Source organism: Triturus cristatus, chromosome 5_1 (genome assembly GCF_964204655.1).
Source record: "Triturus cristatus chromosome 5_1, aTriCri1.1, whole genome shotgun sequence".
Lineage (NCBI taxonomy): Eukaryota > Metazoa > Chordata > Amphibia > Caudata > Salamandridae > Triturus > Triturus cristatus.
The window spans coordinates 814,370,045-814,389,754 of record NC_140587.1 but is presented as its reverse complement, the minus strand read 5'-3'; the positions used below and the strand labels follow the sequence as shown (position 1 = coordinate 814,389,754).

The 19,710-nt window shown below is 45.2% G+C and overlaps 1 protein-coding gene across 4 annotated transcripts in view; it reads right to left on the bottom strand.

The window, feature by feature from the left end:
* Positions 1–1,947, bottom strand: part of SEH1L (SEH1 like nucleoporin) — a 151,356-nt gene extending 149,409 nt beyond the window's left edge. For 3 of the 4 annotated variants that reach the window (XM_085605859.1, XM_085605858.1, XM_085605860.1), the window contains exon 1: positions 1,687–1,940. In XM_085605859.1, coding sequence (XP_085461985.1) covers positions 1,687–1,797 — 111 coding nt within the window. In that variant the 5' untranslated portion in view covers positions 1,798–1,940. Of the gene's footprint in view, positions 1–1,686 lie in introns of all 4 variants that reach the window. The other variant, XM_085605861.1, reaches the window with a different exon arrangement.
* Positions 1,948–19,710: the final 17,763 nt, after the last annotated feature.

The window sequence follows — 19,710 nt, the reverse complement described above, 5'->3', positions numbered from 1 at the left end:
TGAATTAAATTTACTGATTGTTCTCCTTCCTTCCTTTCTTTCTAAACACCCTCTCATTTTCTTCCATCCTGTACATGCCATACTATCCCTCAATGAAGCCTATTCTGCTCAATGGTTGTCTGCCTTACTGGGCCATTCTTTTCCTCATAAACTGTCCTTCAAGTACACATTCCTTGGAATCTAACACTATCTACCCCTCTAGGTTATATGCAGCTCATCACACCTTCCATTCCAACAAACTCAATAAAAATCTCGGCAAACTTCTATCAACCTAATCTACCACAAAGAAAATGTATGGAACAGTGTCCTTAGAGCATGAATAAGCCAAAAAAACACTAAATTGACCACCAACCACAGGTACTAGGGAAGCGTGGAACCCGCCTTAAATCGCGTCAACACCTCGTTAGGGGTATTAAGCATTACACAAATACAATTAGAACACAATACAATGGGATAGGAATATTGTAATCTGACACAGGGCGTCACCTACATGAATGTTATTATCTATGACTTTCCGCGTGCATTTTTAGGTCGAGCCTGGGCAGCACATGCGCAGCCCTGCGGGATATTCTGTATTTAAGTAGGGACTTGAAGCTCTGACCATATTTTTCATTGGCTTGTGTCATTGTTTACTGTGGCTGTTCATTGGTCAAAAGGCTTAGTAGCCCTTCCTTAGTACCGCACTGTCTCATTTTGTAACCTCCTATGGCGACACCCCGTTACGTGTGTTGTTACTCTGGAGGTTTTAATTACAGCCTCCGAGCACTATTTTCTCAAATAGCTTTCCTAGGACACAATCTCTCCTAACGCTTTTTAATTTCTTTTATAGCACGAACGCATTTGAAATGCAATAGGTCTCGCATTTGCGAGAGATTAAGCTATTGGCATTGTAAATGAAAATGCTTTTTATTTATCCGTTTTAAAAACAACACAAATCAGTCATTTACAATGCCAATAGCCCAAACTCTCGTAAATGCTAGACCTATTGCATTGCAAACGCTTGTTGATCAAGCTACAAGCACAGCTGTGCAGTTAAGTATAAAGTTTACTCCAGTGCCGTGTTTGATCAATACGATTCCTGTGCCCTCAGGACAGTCAGAGACGCCAAGACAACCGAGTGCCCGTAAAATAAACCTTGCAAACACCGTAAGCTAACTTTAACCAATACTGCATTTAATGAAATGGCATTTCTATAAACAGAAACAAATCACTTCCCACTATGTCGTTAAAACCTAATCACGTGTCTAAGAATGCTTTATTTAACAGACTGAGGGAACTAGAGAAATTAGAAGCGACGGGAGATGCTGCAACCTAATGTGGCCAGGACAAGCAAAGGAGGGTGCAACACGATGAAGAGGCACGCCAATAACAAAAGGCACGAGCTACCAAGGACAGGAATTAGAAAATATAAAAGGGAACGAAAGGAGAAAGAGCATACGTTGTATTTGCACTTTGTCACGCTAGTGAAATTAGAAAAATAGATTTAAGGGGCTAAATATAGCCCAATGCTTCTGCGCCGAGTGCCTAATCCAGAAATTTGATGTAACACAAGTATCTGCCCCTGATAAAACGGTGGGTCAAAATCACAAGGGCGCGCGCTCCCTCCTTATTGGTCTCTTGTGGAACCCAGGCGCCCTCATTAGCTGCTACACCCGAGAGCGCGCGGGAAAGTGACGCTCAGCACACCTTGACGCTTTGGTCGCTGGAGCAGGTGGCCATCCTCCGGCCGTGGAAGTCAAAGGACACATCGTGGATAAGATCCTTGTGATCGGCCGCAATGCTCCGGGCCACGAACATCCTGAGGCGACCTCACACAGAGTTGTAGGGGGTTCAGCAGAGCATAGGGAAAAACTCCGTGTGCTACGCTATAGGGCACAGCGTAAAACAAAATTGAAAGGAGACAGTAAACTGCCTGACGACGCGTGATTACGTCATTTTTCCGCGATTATGCACCTTGGTGTTGGATTGAGAAAATAAGCTCGATCGGTGCAGTGAAATAACCCAAAAGCAAACTCCACCTCACAACCGCGTGGTCGGCGGTAAAACTAAAATCCTTCTCCCCCCCCCCCCCCCCGAAATTTGGCTCTAGTTGCGCCTCTGGTAGTGACCACTAACATTCTATCCTGGCTGCCGGGATACAAAAACTGCTTTTCTCAGAATTCACGAAGCAAGCTGATGGACGTTATCTGCCCTTTTATATTACTGTTGACTAGTACTTTAAGCCTATTAAAAACAAGCATTGGCATAGCCAATAGGTCTCGCCTTTGGGACCTTATGTGTTTAGCCAGAACTTTTGGCTATGTTGTAGAACATTGTGGCTGCTGTGCATTATGTTGAAAAGTATTAATAAAAAGTGTTAAGCATTTTTGTTACCTTTATACAAACGAAGACGCCATTATATAACTGATAAACCAGATTAAAAAAAGATTTTAACATAAAAAATGTCTTCTAGTTTTTTTGTACTTGCACTGCTGGCAACTTCTTCCTGCCTGTTCTTATGCTTGTTTGTTATAATTTTTTTTGTTATGGGGAGTGGAGTTTGGAAAACAGTAATTTAATTAGAACACGAGCAGCGGACGGACACTAGGGGAGAATCACTAGATGCCAGATTCCAAGGGCAGACTGACGTGATGCTTATGTGGTGTGCTGATGCAAAATGGTGGTGGTAAATGATGTTTGGTGCTCAGGTGGTGACACTATATGCTGTGGATTAGAGGTACGTTGTGGATTGTGGAGTTGAAATATGTTGTTTGGTGTGTAATTATGCGGTGTGTATTGGAAATGTATGGAGTTGAATTGTGTGGCCTGGAACTGTGGTGTTGAGTGAAATTATGCTTAGTGAAATTGTGTCATGGGGTGGAGTGCATTTATGTTGATTGGTGGTATGTGATATAGAGTGCATTTATGTGGAGTGTATTTATGTTGCATTATGTAGAGTGCAATTATGTGGCATGTAATTGTCTGGCCCTGAGTGCTATGATGTGGAGTGTATTTATGTTGCATTGAGTAGAGAGTAATTATGTGGTGTGTAATTATGTGGTACTGAGTGGTATGTGGAGTGTATTTATGTTGCATTGAGTAGAGTGTAATTATGTGACGTGTAACTGTGTCGCACTGAGTGGTATTTTGTGGAGTGTATTTATGTTGCATTGAGTAGAGTGTAATTATGTGGCGTCTAATTATGTGCCACAGTGGTATTATGTGGAGTGTATTTATGTTGCATTGAATAGAGTGTAATTATGTGACGTGAAATTATGTGGTACTGAGTGGTATTATTGTTGAGTCTATTTATGTTGCATTGAGTAGAGTGTAAATATGTGCCATGTAATTATGTGGCACTGAGTGGTAATATGTGGAGTGTATTTATGTTGCATTGAGTAGAGTGTAATTATGTGGCGTATAATTATGTGCCACAGTGGTATTATGTGGAGTGTATTTATGTTGCATTGAATAGAGTGTAATTATGTGACGTGTAATTATGTGGTACTGAGTGGTATTATGTTGAGTCTATTTATGTTGCATTGAGTAGAGTGTAAATATGTGCCATGTAATTATGTGGAACTGAGTGGTATTATATGGAGTGTATTTATGTTGCATTGAATAGAGTGTAATATGGACGTGTGATTATGTGGTACTGAGTGGTATTATGTGGAGTGTATTTATGTTGCATTGAGTAGAGTGTAATTACGTGGCACTGAGTGGTATTATTTGGAGTGTATGTTGCATTGAGTGCAGTGTAATTATGTAGCATATAATTATGTGACACTGAGTGGTATTGTGTGGAGTGTATGTTGCATTTAATAAAGTGTAATTATGTGGCACTGAGTGGTATTTGGAGTGTATGTTGCATTGAGTGCAGTGTAATTATGTAGCATATAATTATGTGGCACTGTGTGGTATTATGTGGAGTGTATTTATGTTGCATTGAGTAGAACGTCTATCATGGTGCGCCCAGTAAACAACAGCCTCAAAGACAGCTCAAAGGGCTAATGCACCTGCTACGAGGGTCTGTATTCAAGCCGTTCGTCACAGGTCTGACACAATCCTAAGGCAGCTCAGTAAATTAATGGACTTGTAGCAGAGTGCGTGTTTGTGTTGATGAGGGTGGGAGAGAGACCTGGTTATTACAGGCTGTAATCTCAGTAACCGGTTCAATAGAGGGTTCAGTGCTTGCTGCAATGATCTATGGTACCTGCGACCCGTGAGCTTGCACAATCACAATCTCTGCGTAATACCTGGCTGTTAATGCAAACAAAAGTCAAACAGCTCAGTGAGTTGTGCATTAACAACAGCGATCTAAAAAATTGAGTTCTGGGCAGTGAAGATACCAGCATATGTGTGAGTATACCCTGTTTAATGGTTGCATTGCACGGAGGGTTGACGCACACCCAGATAAGGGGCTGTGTTACATAAGGTCAGCGAGTTGTTCCCGGCTCCGCACAGAGGAACCAGATACCACAGCAACGAGAGGCGGCGAGAGCGGGAGCTGCCAAGCCCCACCGGCCGCCTCAAAAGACACGAGAGCCAGCAGCAGCCCACCAATATAATTCACCAACCATGATACTCTGCCACCACCGCATTCCAGCAATTGTATGGGGAGAGCACTCCTTTGTTGTGGTGAGTTAATCAGTAGTTATCAATTTCGAAAAGACAGCGGTGCATCAGTTCTGTAGGAGTTTGTCCTCTCCTACTGTAATTAAGACCGGGTATTGACAGGTTGAGAGCCTGTATACAACTGAGCACTGTTCACAAAGTGTCCTTCCTGACACTGGTTTGTTTGAAACTTGTGTTTTTAATTTTCAGCGTTAAGTCAAAGCTTACTCTGAACTTTTATACATGGTTATCAGATGTGACAGCATTCAAAAATGTAACAGTTTGTCCCAATACAAATTAATATCATTTGTACAAGAATAACATTGATACAATCAATTATCCACATGTTACCAAGTTGTATATGCTGAACATGTTGCAGTAACATAAAAACTTATACACAGCAGAAAGATTTTATAAATGCCCAATGCATTTCGGAACCAGCCGGTTCCTTCGTCAGGGGCCAATCTGAAAAATAAATCGAACCATATTTCTGGTTAGGATCATGTGGTGGGGGCTCAATCTCAATAACTCTGATACAAGACAGACGTGTTTAACAACGAGTTACCTGTTTGACTGTGTGATTGGATGTTCACTGAAAAGGACGGAAATGTGATTGAGTCAACATAGGTTCACAAGATACAATTTGCGAACAAGAGGAATGTAGATGGCGGTCAGCTCCGGGCTTACCTGGGTGTAAAGAACTCATATGTCTAAAAGAATGAGAAAGTGAACCGGATTGTATTAATGCAAGTAATCAAAACAGGGGTCCTAATGCAAGTAAGCGGAAATCGGTGTCAAATAACAATGAAGAGGTCTATTCATACCTTAAGTGAGGTCATCGGCTGTGAAGCTGTAGAGGAAATAACAGTACCGTGTGTGAACTGATAGCGAGTCAAGTCAACTCAACTCGACGTGCACACTGTTTAAAATAACACGCAGAGAAAACTTGCCGTTACAATGGTAATAGTTTGTTCATACCTTAATTGAAGTTATCGGCTGAGAGACTGTTGAAAAAATAACAGTACCGTGTATGAGCTGTCAGTTGGGCTTTAGCGTGCATAGTATTCAAATTTACACGCAGAGAGACGTTGCCGTTAAGGCTAGATAACTGAAATCTTACCTTCGTAGATTTGATAATATGCTGCGTGAAGAAAAGAGAGAAAAAGAAACCGGATTTTGTAAGTAGGCGGAAATGTTAGCAGAATAATATGACGCGCTACAACAACGGTCTTAGCCTTCAGAAAGTGCGTCGTGGAAATCTCACCTTGAGAATGTTTCGTAAACGAAATAGCAGACGTCTCGGTAATACCAGTGAGCAGGTTGGAAACGCCAGTATGGCATACGTTTATATAGGTGGAGCTAATCGAAACTAACACCGGAAGTCACCGGCAATGACAACGGACTCGGTGAACTCAAATAAGGTCTAAGTAGCTGGTGTTCTCATGGTATATACGGGGGCCATATTGGAACGGAGGTGTAACGCGATGATATGAGAGGAAAGAAACAGGGTGCAGGAAGAAACGTAAAGAATACGAACTCTCAGAACTAAAATAAGTTTCCAGATAATAGCTTATGCGCGCTCATAAAACGAACTCTAAGGATTGGGTGGTGAATATCTCTAAACGAGTGTGATATTAGAAGATAAGATATAAATGAAAATTCAACGAAGGTAGCGACTTGAAGTATTAAAAAACATATGAAGTTAAGTCTGCATGGATGTACTCGAATACGAGGAAACTGATCTTTCGGACTCATAGACCCGTGGGAAAATGTTAACAGAAGAGTAGTGTACAATAAAGTTTGCGCACGGGTGTTTAGGTGTGCATCAGACTGTGTTTGGAGAGTATTGTCAGTTTCTGAAACCACTACATAGTGCGTGATGGCCTTGGTTGGTATGTGTAGTGATATTGTGTGTGTGTGTGACACAAAATTGGAAAAAATGTAGTTGCGAGGTTAAGGACGGATTTAGCAATTATGGTGTTAGGCCTTAGGGAATGCTGACTGGTTAAAAGAAATGTTTACAATCAGATAAAACATGACATATCCATCCGGTCATTAAGACCGGTCGGGGCCAGAGTGTCCAGATTTTTGATCCAAAAAACTTCCCTTTGGAGAAGTCTGAGGTGATTATTAGTGCCTTGTTGTAACTCCACATGTTCAATGATCTGAAATCTTAATTGTGATATGGAGTGGTTAGCTTCATGCCAGTGGGATGCCAGAGGAGAATTTTTGCTTAGAGTTCTAATGCGGCTTTTGTGTTCTGTTAGGCGTATTTTCATTTTGCGTTCGGTTTTTCCAATATATAATTTGCCACAAGGGCATTTGATCCCATAAATAATATTGGAAGTATTGCAATCACTTGTGTGTCGTAATACAATGTCCTTACCAGTGGTGGGATGTTTTAGGATGTTACCTACGATGATATTGTTGCAGTGTTGGCAGTTATGGCATTTCATGGTGCCTTTCTGGATGCGGGCAATTTGAGATTGTGGCTTGGTAGACGATAGTAGTTCACGGAGGTTTTGACCTCTAGTGTATGCATGCATTGGTGGTTCACTGAAGATGTTGTTAAATTCAGCTTCATTTGTTAGTAGTTCCCAACGTTTATTAATGATCTTCTTGATAGCTGTAGAACAGGTAGAGTATCTGGATATGAAGACCAACTTCGTTTTGTTGTCCCTACTTGTTGGTGTCAATAAGTCTTCCCGTGTTTTGGTCAATGCTCGTTGTGCACAAGAGTCAATGATGGTTGAAGGGTACCCACGCTCATAGTATTTTTCTTTCTGTTCATCAATCTTCGTCATACTGTCTCCCGTGTTCGAGCAGATCCGTTTAATACGAATGAACTGAGAGTAAGGTAAGTTGTGAATAAGGTTACTGGGGTGAAAACTTGAGAAATGTAGCGCATTGTTGCGATCAGTAGGTTTAGTGTAGATCGTGGTCGAGAGTCCTGGACCATCAAGATTTTTATTGATAGTAACATCAAGGAATTGGATGGTTTGTGTTTCAATCCTGTGAGTGAATTGTATCCTGGGATTATGAGAATTCAAAGTAGATATCATTTCTTCCAAGAGTTGTTGGGAGTTAGTCCAAACCAAAAAGATGTCATCAATATATCGACTGTAGGTGTAAATGTTTGTCCACCATTGAGGTATGTCCATGATGTGTTCTTGTTCGAACATCGCCATGAAAATATTGGCATAAGAAGGAGCTCCTGGAAAGCCCATAGAAGTTCCCGAGAGTTGGGCATAAAATTGTTCATTCCATTTAAAGTAACTGTGGTGAAGGCAAAAGTGTAACAGTTGCAAGATGAACACCTTCTCTGTATTAATGTCTTCACGTTGAAGTAAGGCCCATTCTACTGCCTCCAAACCCGTGGAGTGAGGGATAGAGGTGTAGAGAGCCACCACATCAATAGTGCACAGTAACCATGTTGGTTGGATATTGAGTTGGATGTGTTGGAGTTTCTTGAGAAACTCAGTGGTGTCCTTGGTGTATGACCACCAGTTTTGCACAAATCTCTGTAAGTAGTTATCCAAGTATTTTCCTACAGCATCAAAAATTGAACCGCATCCAGAGACAATGGGTCTGAAGGGAGGTTGATGAAGATTTTTGTGTATCTTTGGCAACATATAAAGATGTGGTCTGCGTGGATTTGGTGTGGTAAGATACTGCCTGGTTTGTTCGTCGATCCACCGCATTCCAAGCATGAAACCCGCATTAGGGTTGGCAGTCCTGTGAGTCACTGTGAGAGTGTGTTTGGTGCATCCCTCCTGGTTCAGGACTAGGTCCAGAATTTTCCATTGTCAAAAGATCAGAGCTAGGTCAACACACGCCCACAGGATACTAGTATGTGGCGTGACCAAAAATGTTTTAAAAAAACAGGATCGCAGTTTGGGCTTACAGAGCAGCGGACACAACTGTACCTCATGCAGGGTACATTCCTGTCCCAGCACAGGTGTACACTATGTTCTCTAAGGTTAGTGCAGATACGATGCATTCTATTCCCTAATGAGCGTGGTGGCAATGTTAACACCAGAGCGTGACTACACCCCTGTAGCATGTGTGCCTGCAAAACTCTAGCAGCAGCGAGCGTTCCACCCACTGGGCTACCTTCCTACCTCTAGAAGCTGTAACAAGTTCCGCTTTCATGAAACCATCTCCTTTAGTAACCGTAGAGAACAGCGCCCACTTAAGCAGATCCCGGACCTCCCCAGCAGACCCATTGGGCTGTTCAGCAACAAGACATAAAGACAGTTTTACAAATGGTTAGTTGACCTTTAACCAAGCCCCTCCACCGTCGCTGGCTCCTTCCGGTGCACGCCCTGCTCGGCCTTATCGGGTGACTGCAGCCCTGGAATGCCGCTCTATTTCCTGCGTGGCTGCAGCTCGAGTTCCCTGGCAGCCCAGCAGGGTACAGACCCGGTTACTATGGCAAGCAGTGCTTTGTATTGGTATTTCGCCTGTCGATTAATTGTGTGATATAAATTGAATGCTTTATGCAGTCACAGCACGTGCACAGTGGCGCTCCGCCACTTTCACACAAGCATAACATGACATGAGGGCCTGGAGGAGACCAGGGGAGGGGAGAAAGGCGAAGAGGTAGAAAGAGGATGTGAGGGACAGAAGCACGAAAGGAGAGAGTGAAAAATAAAAGAGCGACAGAAACCAAGGAAAGGAGAAGGAAAGCAATGAACAGGGGAGGGGAGGAAAATAGGGATAGTGGGAGAAAGGGAAAAAGACAGAGGAGAGCAGAGACACTGAGGGTAGAATGGTCCATGCTGGACAGAAAAGAAGCGGGAGCTAATCCATGACAGGAGAAGAGCAGACAAACAATAGGAAAAAGACCTCTGAGAGGGACAGTGAAATGACGACTGGGGGAAGATGTGAAGAGTAGAGAAAGCAAAGGGAGCAAAAAACAGTGCCAGATGAGACGGAGCGAAGGCAGGGAGAGAAGAGAAAAGTAAGTGGTGAGATGAAGTGAACAAGCCACGGCATTGCTCTGGTTGATGTTTGGGAGGTGGGAGGGGTGTTCTATGCAGAAAGGCATTACGGCACTCTAGTAAATAAATAAATAAAACAATCGCGGTACGCGAAAGTGAAAGCGACCGCGTTTGGAGCTGAAAGTGGACGCTGTGCTTAATGAGCCATGACGAGGGAGGAAAGCCGCGCTCGCTCCCGAGCAGCCTAGGCCAGGGCAGAGAGAAGGCGGGACATGCACCCACCTTTGTCCACTTGCGTGCTGTCTTTCTTAGAAAGACGCACGCAAAGGCCAATAGATGTGATGAAAAAAAAGCACACGCACAAGCGTGTGGTGCGAGTTGAAAAGCCCTAACTAGAAGCCTCGCCTCGCTACGCATGCGCACTGGCTCAGGCGAGACCTAACAAGCATTTACAATGCAATAGGTCTCGCATTTGCGAGAGTTTAAGCTATTCGTATTGTAAATGACAATGCCTTTTATTTATGTTTTAAAAACCAACACGTAAATAAAAGACATTGTCATTTACCATGCCAATTGCTCAAACTCTCGCAAATGCGCGACCTATTGCATTGCAAATGCTTGTTCTTTATGTTTGGAATACCAAGCATATTACAAGACGCAGTGGTAACTTCCCTGGTACAACCCTGACAAAAACAAGAATCCTGCCGAAGCTTCTCCTGCTGCCACCGGGAGTCAGATGGCCCATGAAAAACTGGTCCCTTCAGCCCTCTGTACTTTGAAACGTGCGTGCGACCTGTGACGTGCTGCAGCTGCCGCCTCATAAACACAAAGAGGAAAGGAAGGCGGAGGCGGGCTGTGGGAGCCCGATCTGACACTGGACTCGAGCTGGGCTGCTACTGGAGAGTCAAGCAAGGAGGCCCACACCCGCGCAGCTACGGCGAAATGCCACCTGCTTTAGGGAAAGTAAAGAAATAGAAAAAATGCACATTTTCTTTCCATTTCTTTGCTTTTGAAGCAATGGCAGAAACCGTGTTTTAGCTTAAAATGTTTAAAGCTAACCGTGTTTTAGCTTAAAATGTTTAAAGCTCAAGCGGAAGTGCCAGCATTGTAACAAAAAGTAAAAAAAGCATGCAGCCGAGTTTGGGATTGCAAGGAAACAAAAGTAAAGTGCAGCGTCATTATTAGTGCTAAGGCTGCCGCCGTACTTAAATAAAAAACTAATAATAAACCTTTGTGGGAGAGCGTGTCCTAACAAAGCCCTCCAAGAAAATAGTGCTTGGAGGATGCAATTAAAACATACCGTGTAACAATACAATAAAAAAAGCCAGTCCTCGTGGGAGGTAACAAATGCAGACAAGGCGGTACTAAGGAGAGACTGACAAGCCTATTAACGAATCAAAAGCCAATGTTTACAAAGGACAATGACACAAGCCAATGGAAAATATAGGCAGAGAGTGGACGAAGCTACAAGTCCATACCTGAATAAAGCATGCCTCGCAGAGCAGCACATGCACTGCCCAGGCTCGACCTAATGGAAGAGGGCCGTTTTAGTCAATTGTGGGATTGATGTAGTGCTTGTTTAGGTCGAGCCTGGCAGCGCATGCACTGTGTCTCGCCATGCTGTAATCTGCTATAGGGACTTCGACCACACCCATCACTTTTGATTGGTTCCTTTTTATGCTGTGCACAAATCAGTGTTTGTAATAGGTTCATCTGTTTTATTTGTCCCACCTTGTGGTGGTTTGTTCCCTCCCATAACGATTGCCCCGATTACATGTGGCCCTCCCCTTAGCAGCATTTATGTGGTTGTGGCACTAATTTTCTCTATTCGCCTTCCGCTCCCTTGCTGTCTCATGGGCTCTGCGGGCACAGGCAGTTTTTCCGCAATTGAAGAGTACTTTTTGTAGCCACAGCAGGGATAGGCTTGGCAGAGACCAGCTCCTGGGATGAAGACGTCACATGCATGAGAGCCACCGTTTTATATATTTTTTTAAAAACATCACACATCTCCACGGAGATGTTCTTCAACAGCTGGGCACTTGCCGCGCCCTCCAACGCTCATGACAGCAGTGCAGCGTCTGTTAAACACTGCACAGTGAAACACCAGCACCCAGAAGATCCATCTCTCCTCCTGGACACAGATGCGCGCTTCATGTTTTTTGAGTGCTCAAAACAACCGCAGTGACATGACCATCCACATCAATATTTTAAAGAGGCCATCCAGATCAATCTGGTTTTATTCCGCATCGTAACACAGCACTTAACTTACGTAGGGTGCATGGAGAACTATGCAGAGCGGCCTCCATCTTAGAACCAGCTGTAATAGTCTCCCTAGATGCCACCATGGCTTTCGATACCATTGAATGGCCGTATCTTTGGGCAGTTCTGGAGAAGTTGGGGTTTGGCCCGAAATATATTAAATGGGTGCAGCTTCTGTATGCTAAACCGCTAGCACAAGTAGTAGTTAATAACCAAAAACGCGCCACCTTTGAGTTGGGTCGGGGGACCCGGCAAGGATGTCCACTGTCCCCCCTCCTGTTTGCCCTTGCCTTGGAACCGCTGACGGCCTGGATACGCAGAGACCCGATGATTCGGGGCATGCGCTGGTCCCCGGAGTGGGAGGACCGCATATCGCTCTACACAGATGATATCCAACTTTATCTGACTTCTCCGAGGCGGTCCCTGATTGTCATCCTGGATATTCTTGCTATTTTCGGTAGGTTCTCTGGGTACTCTAATAATTGGAGTAAATCCCTGTGGTTCGTTTTGGCTGGAGAGCCGCCTATCCCACCGAAGGGATGCCCAATACAACTTTGTGCAGAAGGCTTCAAATACGTGGGGATTTTTCTCTCCCTGAGCTCAGCACTCTGTTACTCCCAGAACCTACTCCCCCCCTTGACTAGGCTGCGTAAGGAAATAAACAACTGGAAGTTACTCCTGCTTTCCCTACTGGGAAAAGCGGCACTTTTTAAAATGATCTTTTTGCCTCGGTTTTTATATGCCCTGCAGAATTCCTTAGACCCGGTCCCAGCGTCCTACTTCAGGGAGGTGGAGGGCCTCCAGCGGGACTTGTTGTGGTGTGGAAAGCCACCTATCGCCCTTAGTAAGCTCACCTTGAATTGGTATGACAGGGGCATTAGCCTCCCTGATATCAAAAAGTATTATTGGGCGGCCCATCTAGCTGCCATCAACCATGGCACCTACACGCGTCTCGGAGATCCAGTCCATAACATGGATAGATGGCTCCTTTCGGGTGGGAACTATAATAGAGCCCTTTATTCCAAACCACACCGCTTTAATCTCACTGGCCCCACCAAACACTCAGTCCATGTTTGGCACACGGCCGTCAAATGCCTAGGATGGAATCGCAGGCTGTCTCTTGCGACCCCGTTATGGGATTCAGAACAACTGGGTAGCTTGTGGAAAAGTAAAGGGTTTGACAAATGGGACCATATAGGTCTCTCGCATATAGGTGATCTATGGGACAAAATAGATCTTAAGTCATTCGCCACCTTACAACAGCAATTCGAGTTAGCTGACTCGGAATTCTTCCGTTACATACAGGTCAGACACGCTCTGCGTTCCCATCTACAGCGCGGTACCACCCTTCCCGAATCCTCCCCATTGGAGGACAGAGTCTTAGACGGTCACATCCCAGATAGCACTATCTCATTGATATATAAAAAAATGATAAACAATATGCCAGACCCTCTCCAGTCGCTTCGGGAGAAATGGTCCAGAGATGGAATCGAGATGGACGACGAGGAATGGCAATACCAGCACGCCTCTGACTAGTCCAACTTAAAGTACTCCATAGGATTTATGTAACAGGACCCCTGCTGATACGGATGGGGAGAATGGACGGGGGGGACTGTATGCGGGATGTGGCCAGGTGGGTACTTTTATGCATATAATTTGGGAATGTGACAATATTCAACCCTACTGGCACAAAGTACACAACATCATTAACGCAGTGTTATCCACGCAACTCAGCCTAGAAGCTCGTAGATGTCTATTGAATATTTGGGAGCCGACAGATCTGAATGATTGCTTAACACAATGGGTCACTTTGGGGCTTATGCTCGCTAAGAGAAATATTGCGCAGCTGTGGGGAGCATCTCAGCCTCCTGAGGTGGGCGACTGGAAGAAAGATCTGGACTGGTCAATGTTCAGAGAAAAAATGGTATATGTGGCCCGAGGCTGCCCTAAGAAATGGACCCGTGTATGGGCCTTGTGGAATTCCTATTGTGGGGGCAAATGTCAGCCGCCCCTCTCCTTCGACAGTGATGACCCCCCCTCGCCCTAGACCTTCCAGGTGATACTTTGTACTGATTGATCTTACCTATTGTCATCATGTGGCCTGCCTTATTGCTTCCTCTGTAATGTACATGATAAGCTGATGTTGATTAATAAAAAGTTTAAAAATATATATATATATTAAAGAGGGGGAACATTCAGGCCCTTTTCTACAGGCCAATCGCCAAGGCATAACCGGTTTAAAAGAACGCATTCCCATACACGTTACTGCTTCACTTTACAATCTATTACAGGACCGGAGACTTCGGATTATTGCTTCTCTTTTTTTACTCAGTCAAAACACCAGTTGGTCCTGACGTATCGTTTTTATGCCCACAAAATAGGCAAAGGACTAGAAAGTTCAATCCAAACAGTCATTAGAAAGTTATTCTGTGCACTGAGTAATATCGCAGAGAGAAAGGCCAATGACTCAGTTTTAGATAATATTTATGAACAAACCATATTCAATAAGTAGTTTTGACAGTAGACGGTTGTCAGAGAGAGAGTGAAAAAAAAAGTGCTCATGTGCATTGTGAATGTAAAAAGGATAAGAGAAGCATCAGGAAAAAATGAGAAACAAAAATACCCTATTTTTTATATATGACATAGGTTGGAGTGAGTTCTTGATTAAACGAAACAATGTTAGGCCTGTATACAGTATCAATGAAATAGTCTATTTCTTTGATGGCCTCTTTTGAGAATGATACCATATATTCAGAAATGCATCATCATAAATGTTAACAGGGCCAGTAAGTTGTATTCCAGGCCAAAAGAAAAGATTGTCGACGTTTTGACCCGTCTTCCACGATGAGGGTAATTTCTACCTCCGCATGCGGGTCTTCATCAGGCCATTAAGACAACCTAAACATAGTAGAAAATGCAATTAATGCAGATCTCTCTGGTATACTCTTGTAAAGAAAACACCAAAAAAAGAAAGATCTGAAGACACTGACCGTAGTTTTAGCCTAGACAATCAATATTGCTTATGTTGTCATAATTGTAAGGATTCAATTATTTCCGCAAAACCTGTAAGGTGGTCTGAAACATTAAATGTATCCTAATTAGGAAACCACCATCTCATTATGATCAAGCTCTATACAGTTTGAGAGCAAAAAGCAGACTTACCCCTAAGGAGGAGTAATGGGGCCCCCTAAAGGGCTTCCAAAAGTAATTCCAATATTCCGAAGAAGAGATCCAGCATATGTTATTTCACGGATACTTCGCCAGAGTAATCTAGAGAAATAAATCAAATCAAGCTTCAGCACCTTTATTGTACAAATGGTTAAAATCACTATCGCAGTGGAACAGATTAAATTGTACCTTAATGTGAGCCCATGGTAGAGGGGCCTATATCTTCATTATTGTAGGGACGAAATTGATACTCACCGAGGGGACACACTGCTCGTTGGTGCTTGAAAGAATGTGCGGATAGATATGTCTCAGTTTAGTAGGTAGTGGACAGAGAAAAAAAATGTAGTCGCGGTAAGGGATTGCACATCTTACCTCCCCGAAGCCGTGCCAGTAAATGGAAGCCAGAGATCCTGTTCGCACGGAAAAGGGCTGAAAAGAGGGTGTGTTCCCTAGCGGTTTAAGTAATTGGGACGCGCATCCAGCATGAACGTCCTAGATTGAGATCATGACGCGGACCCCGTGAGTTGTCACCGGCTGACCACGTACCGTTAATGGTCATGGAAAAAAGGCTGCCTCATGTTAGACTGATTGAGTCAAAAGGTGAAGAAAATATATGTGCGTGCACGCCTCAAAAACACACGTTGCCCGATTGACTGATGGAATAATTAACGTGTATTCTGTCACATAATGGTAGTGAATGTGACTCATCTATTATGCATGGCAAGAGCACGATCTCATCCTGATCATTGAAATGAGTAGGAGCACTTACTAAAAAAGCAACATATCATAGAATTAAAAGTGCTCAAATGTTGAGACAAATGGAAAAGGGAGATTGAAATAGACGTATAGAGACAAGTGACTCAACAGAGGGTCACATGTACATACAGCGCAGAAGATTTCAGGGAGCGTCGTCACAAAGGCCACTAGCCAGCGGGCAAGCAACCGGACAGACGCGGCAAGCAGGAAAATGCTGAAGGGCCCCACGCAGGACTCGTGGAGTGTGGGGGGCTGGTCTTCGGTGCAGATGGTGCTTGGGGTTGGGGCTTCTCAATCCCCGGTGCACAACTTCGAGGGTACCTCAGAAGCTGCGCTGTAAGTTACTAGCCACTTTTCCCAGGTAGCCGGTCCCACGTCGCTCGTCGCCTCCACGGATCTCAGCTCTGCTGCAGATGTGGATGAGGGTCGGAGAAGTCTGGAAATCAAGGCTCTGGTCGGGCTCTGCAATCGGTTCCTCGTCGAACGTTTCACAAAGCAAAGGGTAGTCACTTGATGGTGCCTGTTTGCACAGGGTAGCCACTCCTTGGCTACAAGGGAGATTCTTCAGTCTTCTTCTTTCGTCGAATGTCGAAGGTCCAGAGTTTCTGTTCAGTTTTGCAGGTTCAGGATAATCTAAAGTCTTGAGGCCCAACTCCCACTCTTATACTAATCTGGGGGGCTGGGATACCTGCTAGGTCACGCCTTATGGGTGGGACCTGGGAGGGGGTGGTTACACCCACTTCCCTTTGTCCAGTTTCGCGCCAGAGCTGGGGCTGGAGTGCCCCAGCGCCGGTTTGAACTGGACTATGCAAGGAACACCTTGTGTGCCCCAGGCATGTCTCATTCCTTTCAGCCCACCCTGCCCCAATACACTAAAGGCTGTCTGGGGAGGTGCTAGCACCTCCCCAAGCAGGAAACCTATTGTCCAGGCCTCCCTGGCTGGGATCACTCCCAGCAGCAGGAGGTCAGACTTGTGTCTGTGGCAGCAGCATCCATTTTGTGATGCTGAGGCTTTGGTCAGAGGTTACACAGCAAAGTAGGATTTTAACATGTCTCTCCCTCTAGAAGGGAGGAATAATATCCTCATCACCAGAAATGGTATGGGGGTATTATTCCAAAGTGTTAGACACCTTACACGACATGTTTTGATACAGCCCAACCATAGTTACCATAACCGTTTAAGATTATAAGGCACTTTAAGAGTATATGGTAGGCTATATCATAGAACAGCTATAAGGACATGGTTCCGAAAGCTGCAGACAGGCTCAGCTCATGCTAGAGCACCATCTCACATGTTACCAAGCACTCTGCCTCCAGGATTGTTAAGGCCTGCCATAGGAGTGACTGATAGGTACACATGTGTCTATATATAAGGTAGATATAGATATACTATATCTAAGCAAGGGGTGATTACACGACCTTGCCCCAGCTGAGTGATCAGCCAGTTGTGTCTGATTGGAAGGCCAGACCAGGGGTGGCATAATACATGCTGCAGCCCCTGGGAGGCCTAGGGTACACCTATGCCCTGGGTACCTAGGGTACACTGTACAGGGTCCAATAAGGTGATCCTTACCAATTGGTTATGTACCTAGGGTACATGGAGTCCATTTTACAGAGAGAGCAGACAGCCTGAGACCCTGAATGGCAGGATCTCAGGCCAACTAAGTCGAAAAACCAGCTAGACACTAGGCAAAAAGTTGGGGGTAACCATAGTCAGATATCCACCTTCCTACACAACCCCCCCCCAAACGAAAGGAGATAAGGCTGGCCTTGACAAGGTAAGCCTCTATTGCCTGAGTGGCCATATAAGGAAGAACCAGCACTGGCATGGTTACCCCCTGTCTCATGGTCCACTAAGCAATCCCTCATCCTAAAGATATCATAGGGTCTCCACCATAGGGAATCTCTACCTTTGGTGTGTCTTTGCAAAGTAAAAGGCTGGTGTTGAGATGGAGTACTGAAGTGAGTGTCCCCAAAGTGAGGCCTCAGCTTCCTCCAATCATCCTCCACCATGGATGCCTTTCTTTCTCTAACTGAGTTGCACTGTGCTCTCAGGGTCAGCCTCTGGCTACCTAAAGCTGGAGGCTGGGTCCCTTTTGTGGGCTTACTGGAGGGACAGGTCAGGTTTGGGGCCCTAAGGTCCCATGTTTGCCTGTGCCCAACAGAATCCCTCTGGGGGAGGTCCCTAACTACCTGTGAAGGGGATCCCTCAGGAATGTTTTTACCCATCACCTGGCTAGGGCAACTAACCAGGCAATCCTCATTCTTTTGAAGGGGGGGTTCTTGTGGACAGGGGCCCTCTTGGGGTCCACTGGCCTCCCTGACCTCTGCAGCCCTGGGCTGACTGAGGCAGGGTAGAGAGAGGCAGGCTACCTGCACCAGACTGGGTCCCACCTTGGAAGGGGCCACTGACATCAGAGGCTCTGCCAGGCCAGGCCTGGCTACCTCTGGGGCAGTTCCTTCACAAGGGGTGAGGTCAGATCCCTGAGGAGGCTGACCTTTTCCTACTGTCTGGGGAGAGGGAGACTTTTCTTCCTCCCCACTACTCTCTGTTTGTGTGGAGTGATCCATAGTTTCAGGCTTCACTACACCTATATCAGTCTGAGTGTGGGCTGAGACCATTACAGCCTTGCCAACCTTTTCAGGAAGGCACTCAGTTTGTGTTTGAGCTGTGACTGTCACAGCTCTGCCAATTTCTACAGGGAAGTCTGTCTGTGCCTGGGCTGTGGCTACCACTGCCCTTCCAACCTTTTCAGGGAGGAAAGCTACTTGGACAGGGGTTGTGACTGGCACAACCCCACTACCCTTTTTGGAAAGGCCTACCATTTTAGAATGGGTGTCTTGTTCAACTCCAGCCCAAGCTGAGAGTTCTAAGTCATTCCCCAGTAAGCAGTCCACAGGCAAGGTTGGAGACACTGCCACCCTTTTAGGGCCAGTGACCCCTCCCCAGCTGAGACATACTTCTGCCATGGGATGACTGTTTTGTTTGCCATCAATGTTAGTCACCTGGTATGAGAAACCAGGCAAAAGCTGCTCAGAGGGAACTAGCCTATGGGCCACCATAGTGATGCTAGCTCCAGTGTCTCTGTAGGCCTCAGCTTTTCTACCATTGATGTAGGGTTCCTGTCTGTACCTACCCAAAGTGTTGGGACAGGCAGTGAAGTTGGCAAACCCCATGCCACCATCACAGACAAGAGTAGCTGCTGTAGGGGAATTGGCTAAGCCAGAGTCCCCCTGTGTTCCCCAAGAAAACCCAACCAAATTTTTGGGGGCACTCCCACCACCTGGGGGATTACTGCTGACAGTAATAGGTGGTGTGACAGGAGTAGTTGGAGGAACAGTTTTGTTTTTAGCCTGTGGACAACTGCTGTCAGTTTTCCAATGCCCAGGTGTTTTACACACATGGCAGTAAGGCTTTTTAACTGTGGTAGAGGAGGGAGCTTGGGACCCACCACCCTGTGTGGAGTTTTGGGGCCCTGAGGAAGATTTCTCTTTTGCTTTATCCCCACCCTTCTCTTGAGGCTTGGTGGTATCTTTCTTTTGGTCACCACCCTGATTTTTAGGCCTAATCCTGGTCCTGACCCATTTATCTGCCCTCTTTCCCAATTCTTGGGGAGAGGTCAAATCTGAGTCTACCAGGTGTTGATGGAGAAGCTGGTTCTGACAATTACTAAGGATCTGCTCCCTCATAATCAAGTTGTACAATCCTGTATAGTCCTGCACCTTGCTGCCAGTTAACCAACCTTCCAAAGCCTTAGTGGCACAATCCACAAAATCAGACCAGTCCTGTGTCTGTGTCTTCTGGGTGTCTCTGAACAACAACCTATATTGCTCAGTGGTTAAGCCAAACCCATCTATCAGAGCACTCTTCAGGACTTTGTAATTGTTTGCATCCTCATCACTGACTGTGAGGAGCTTGTCTCTACCTTTGTCAGAAAAGGAGAGCCACAAGATAGCTGCCCACTGACTTTGGGGTACCTGCTGTACTTTG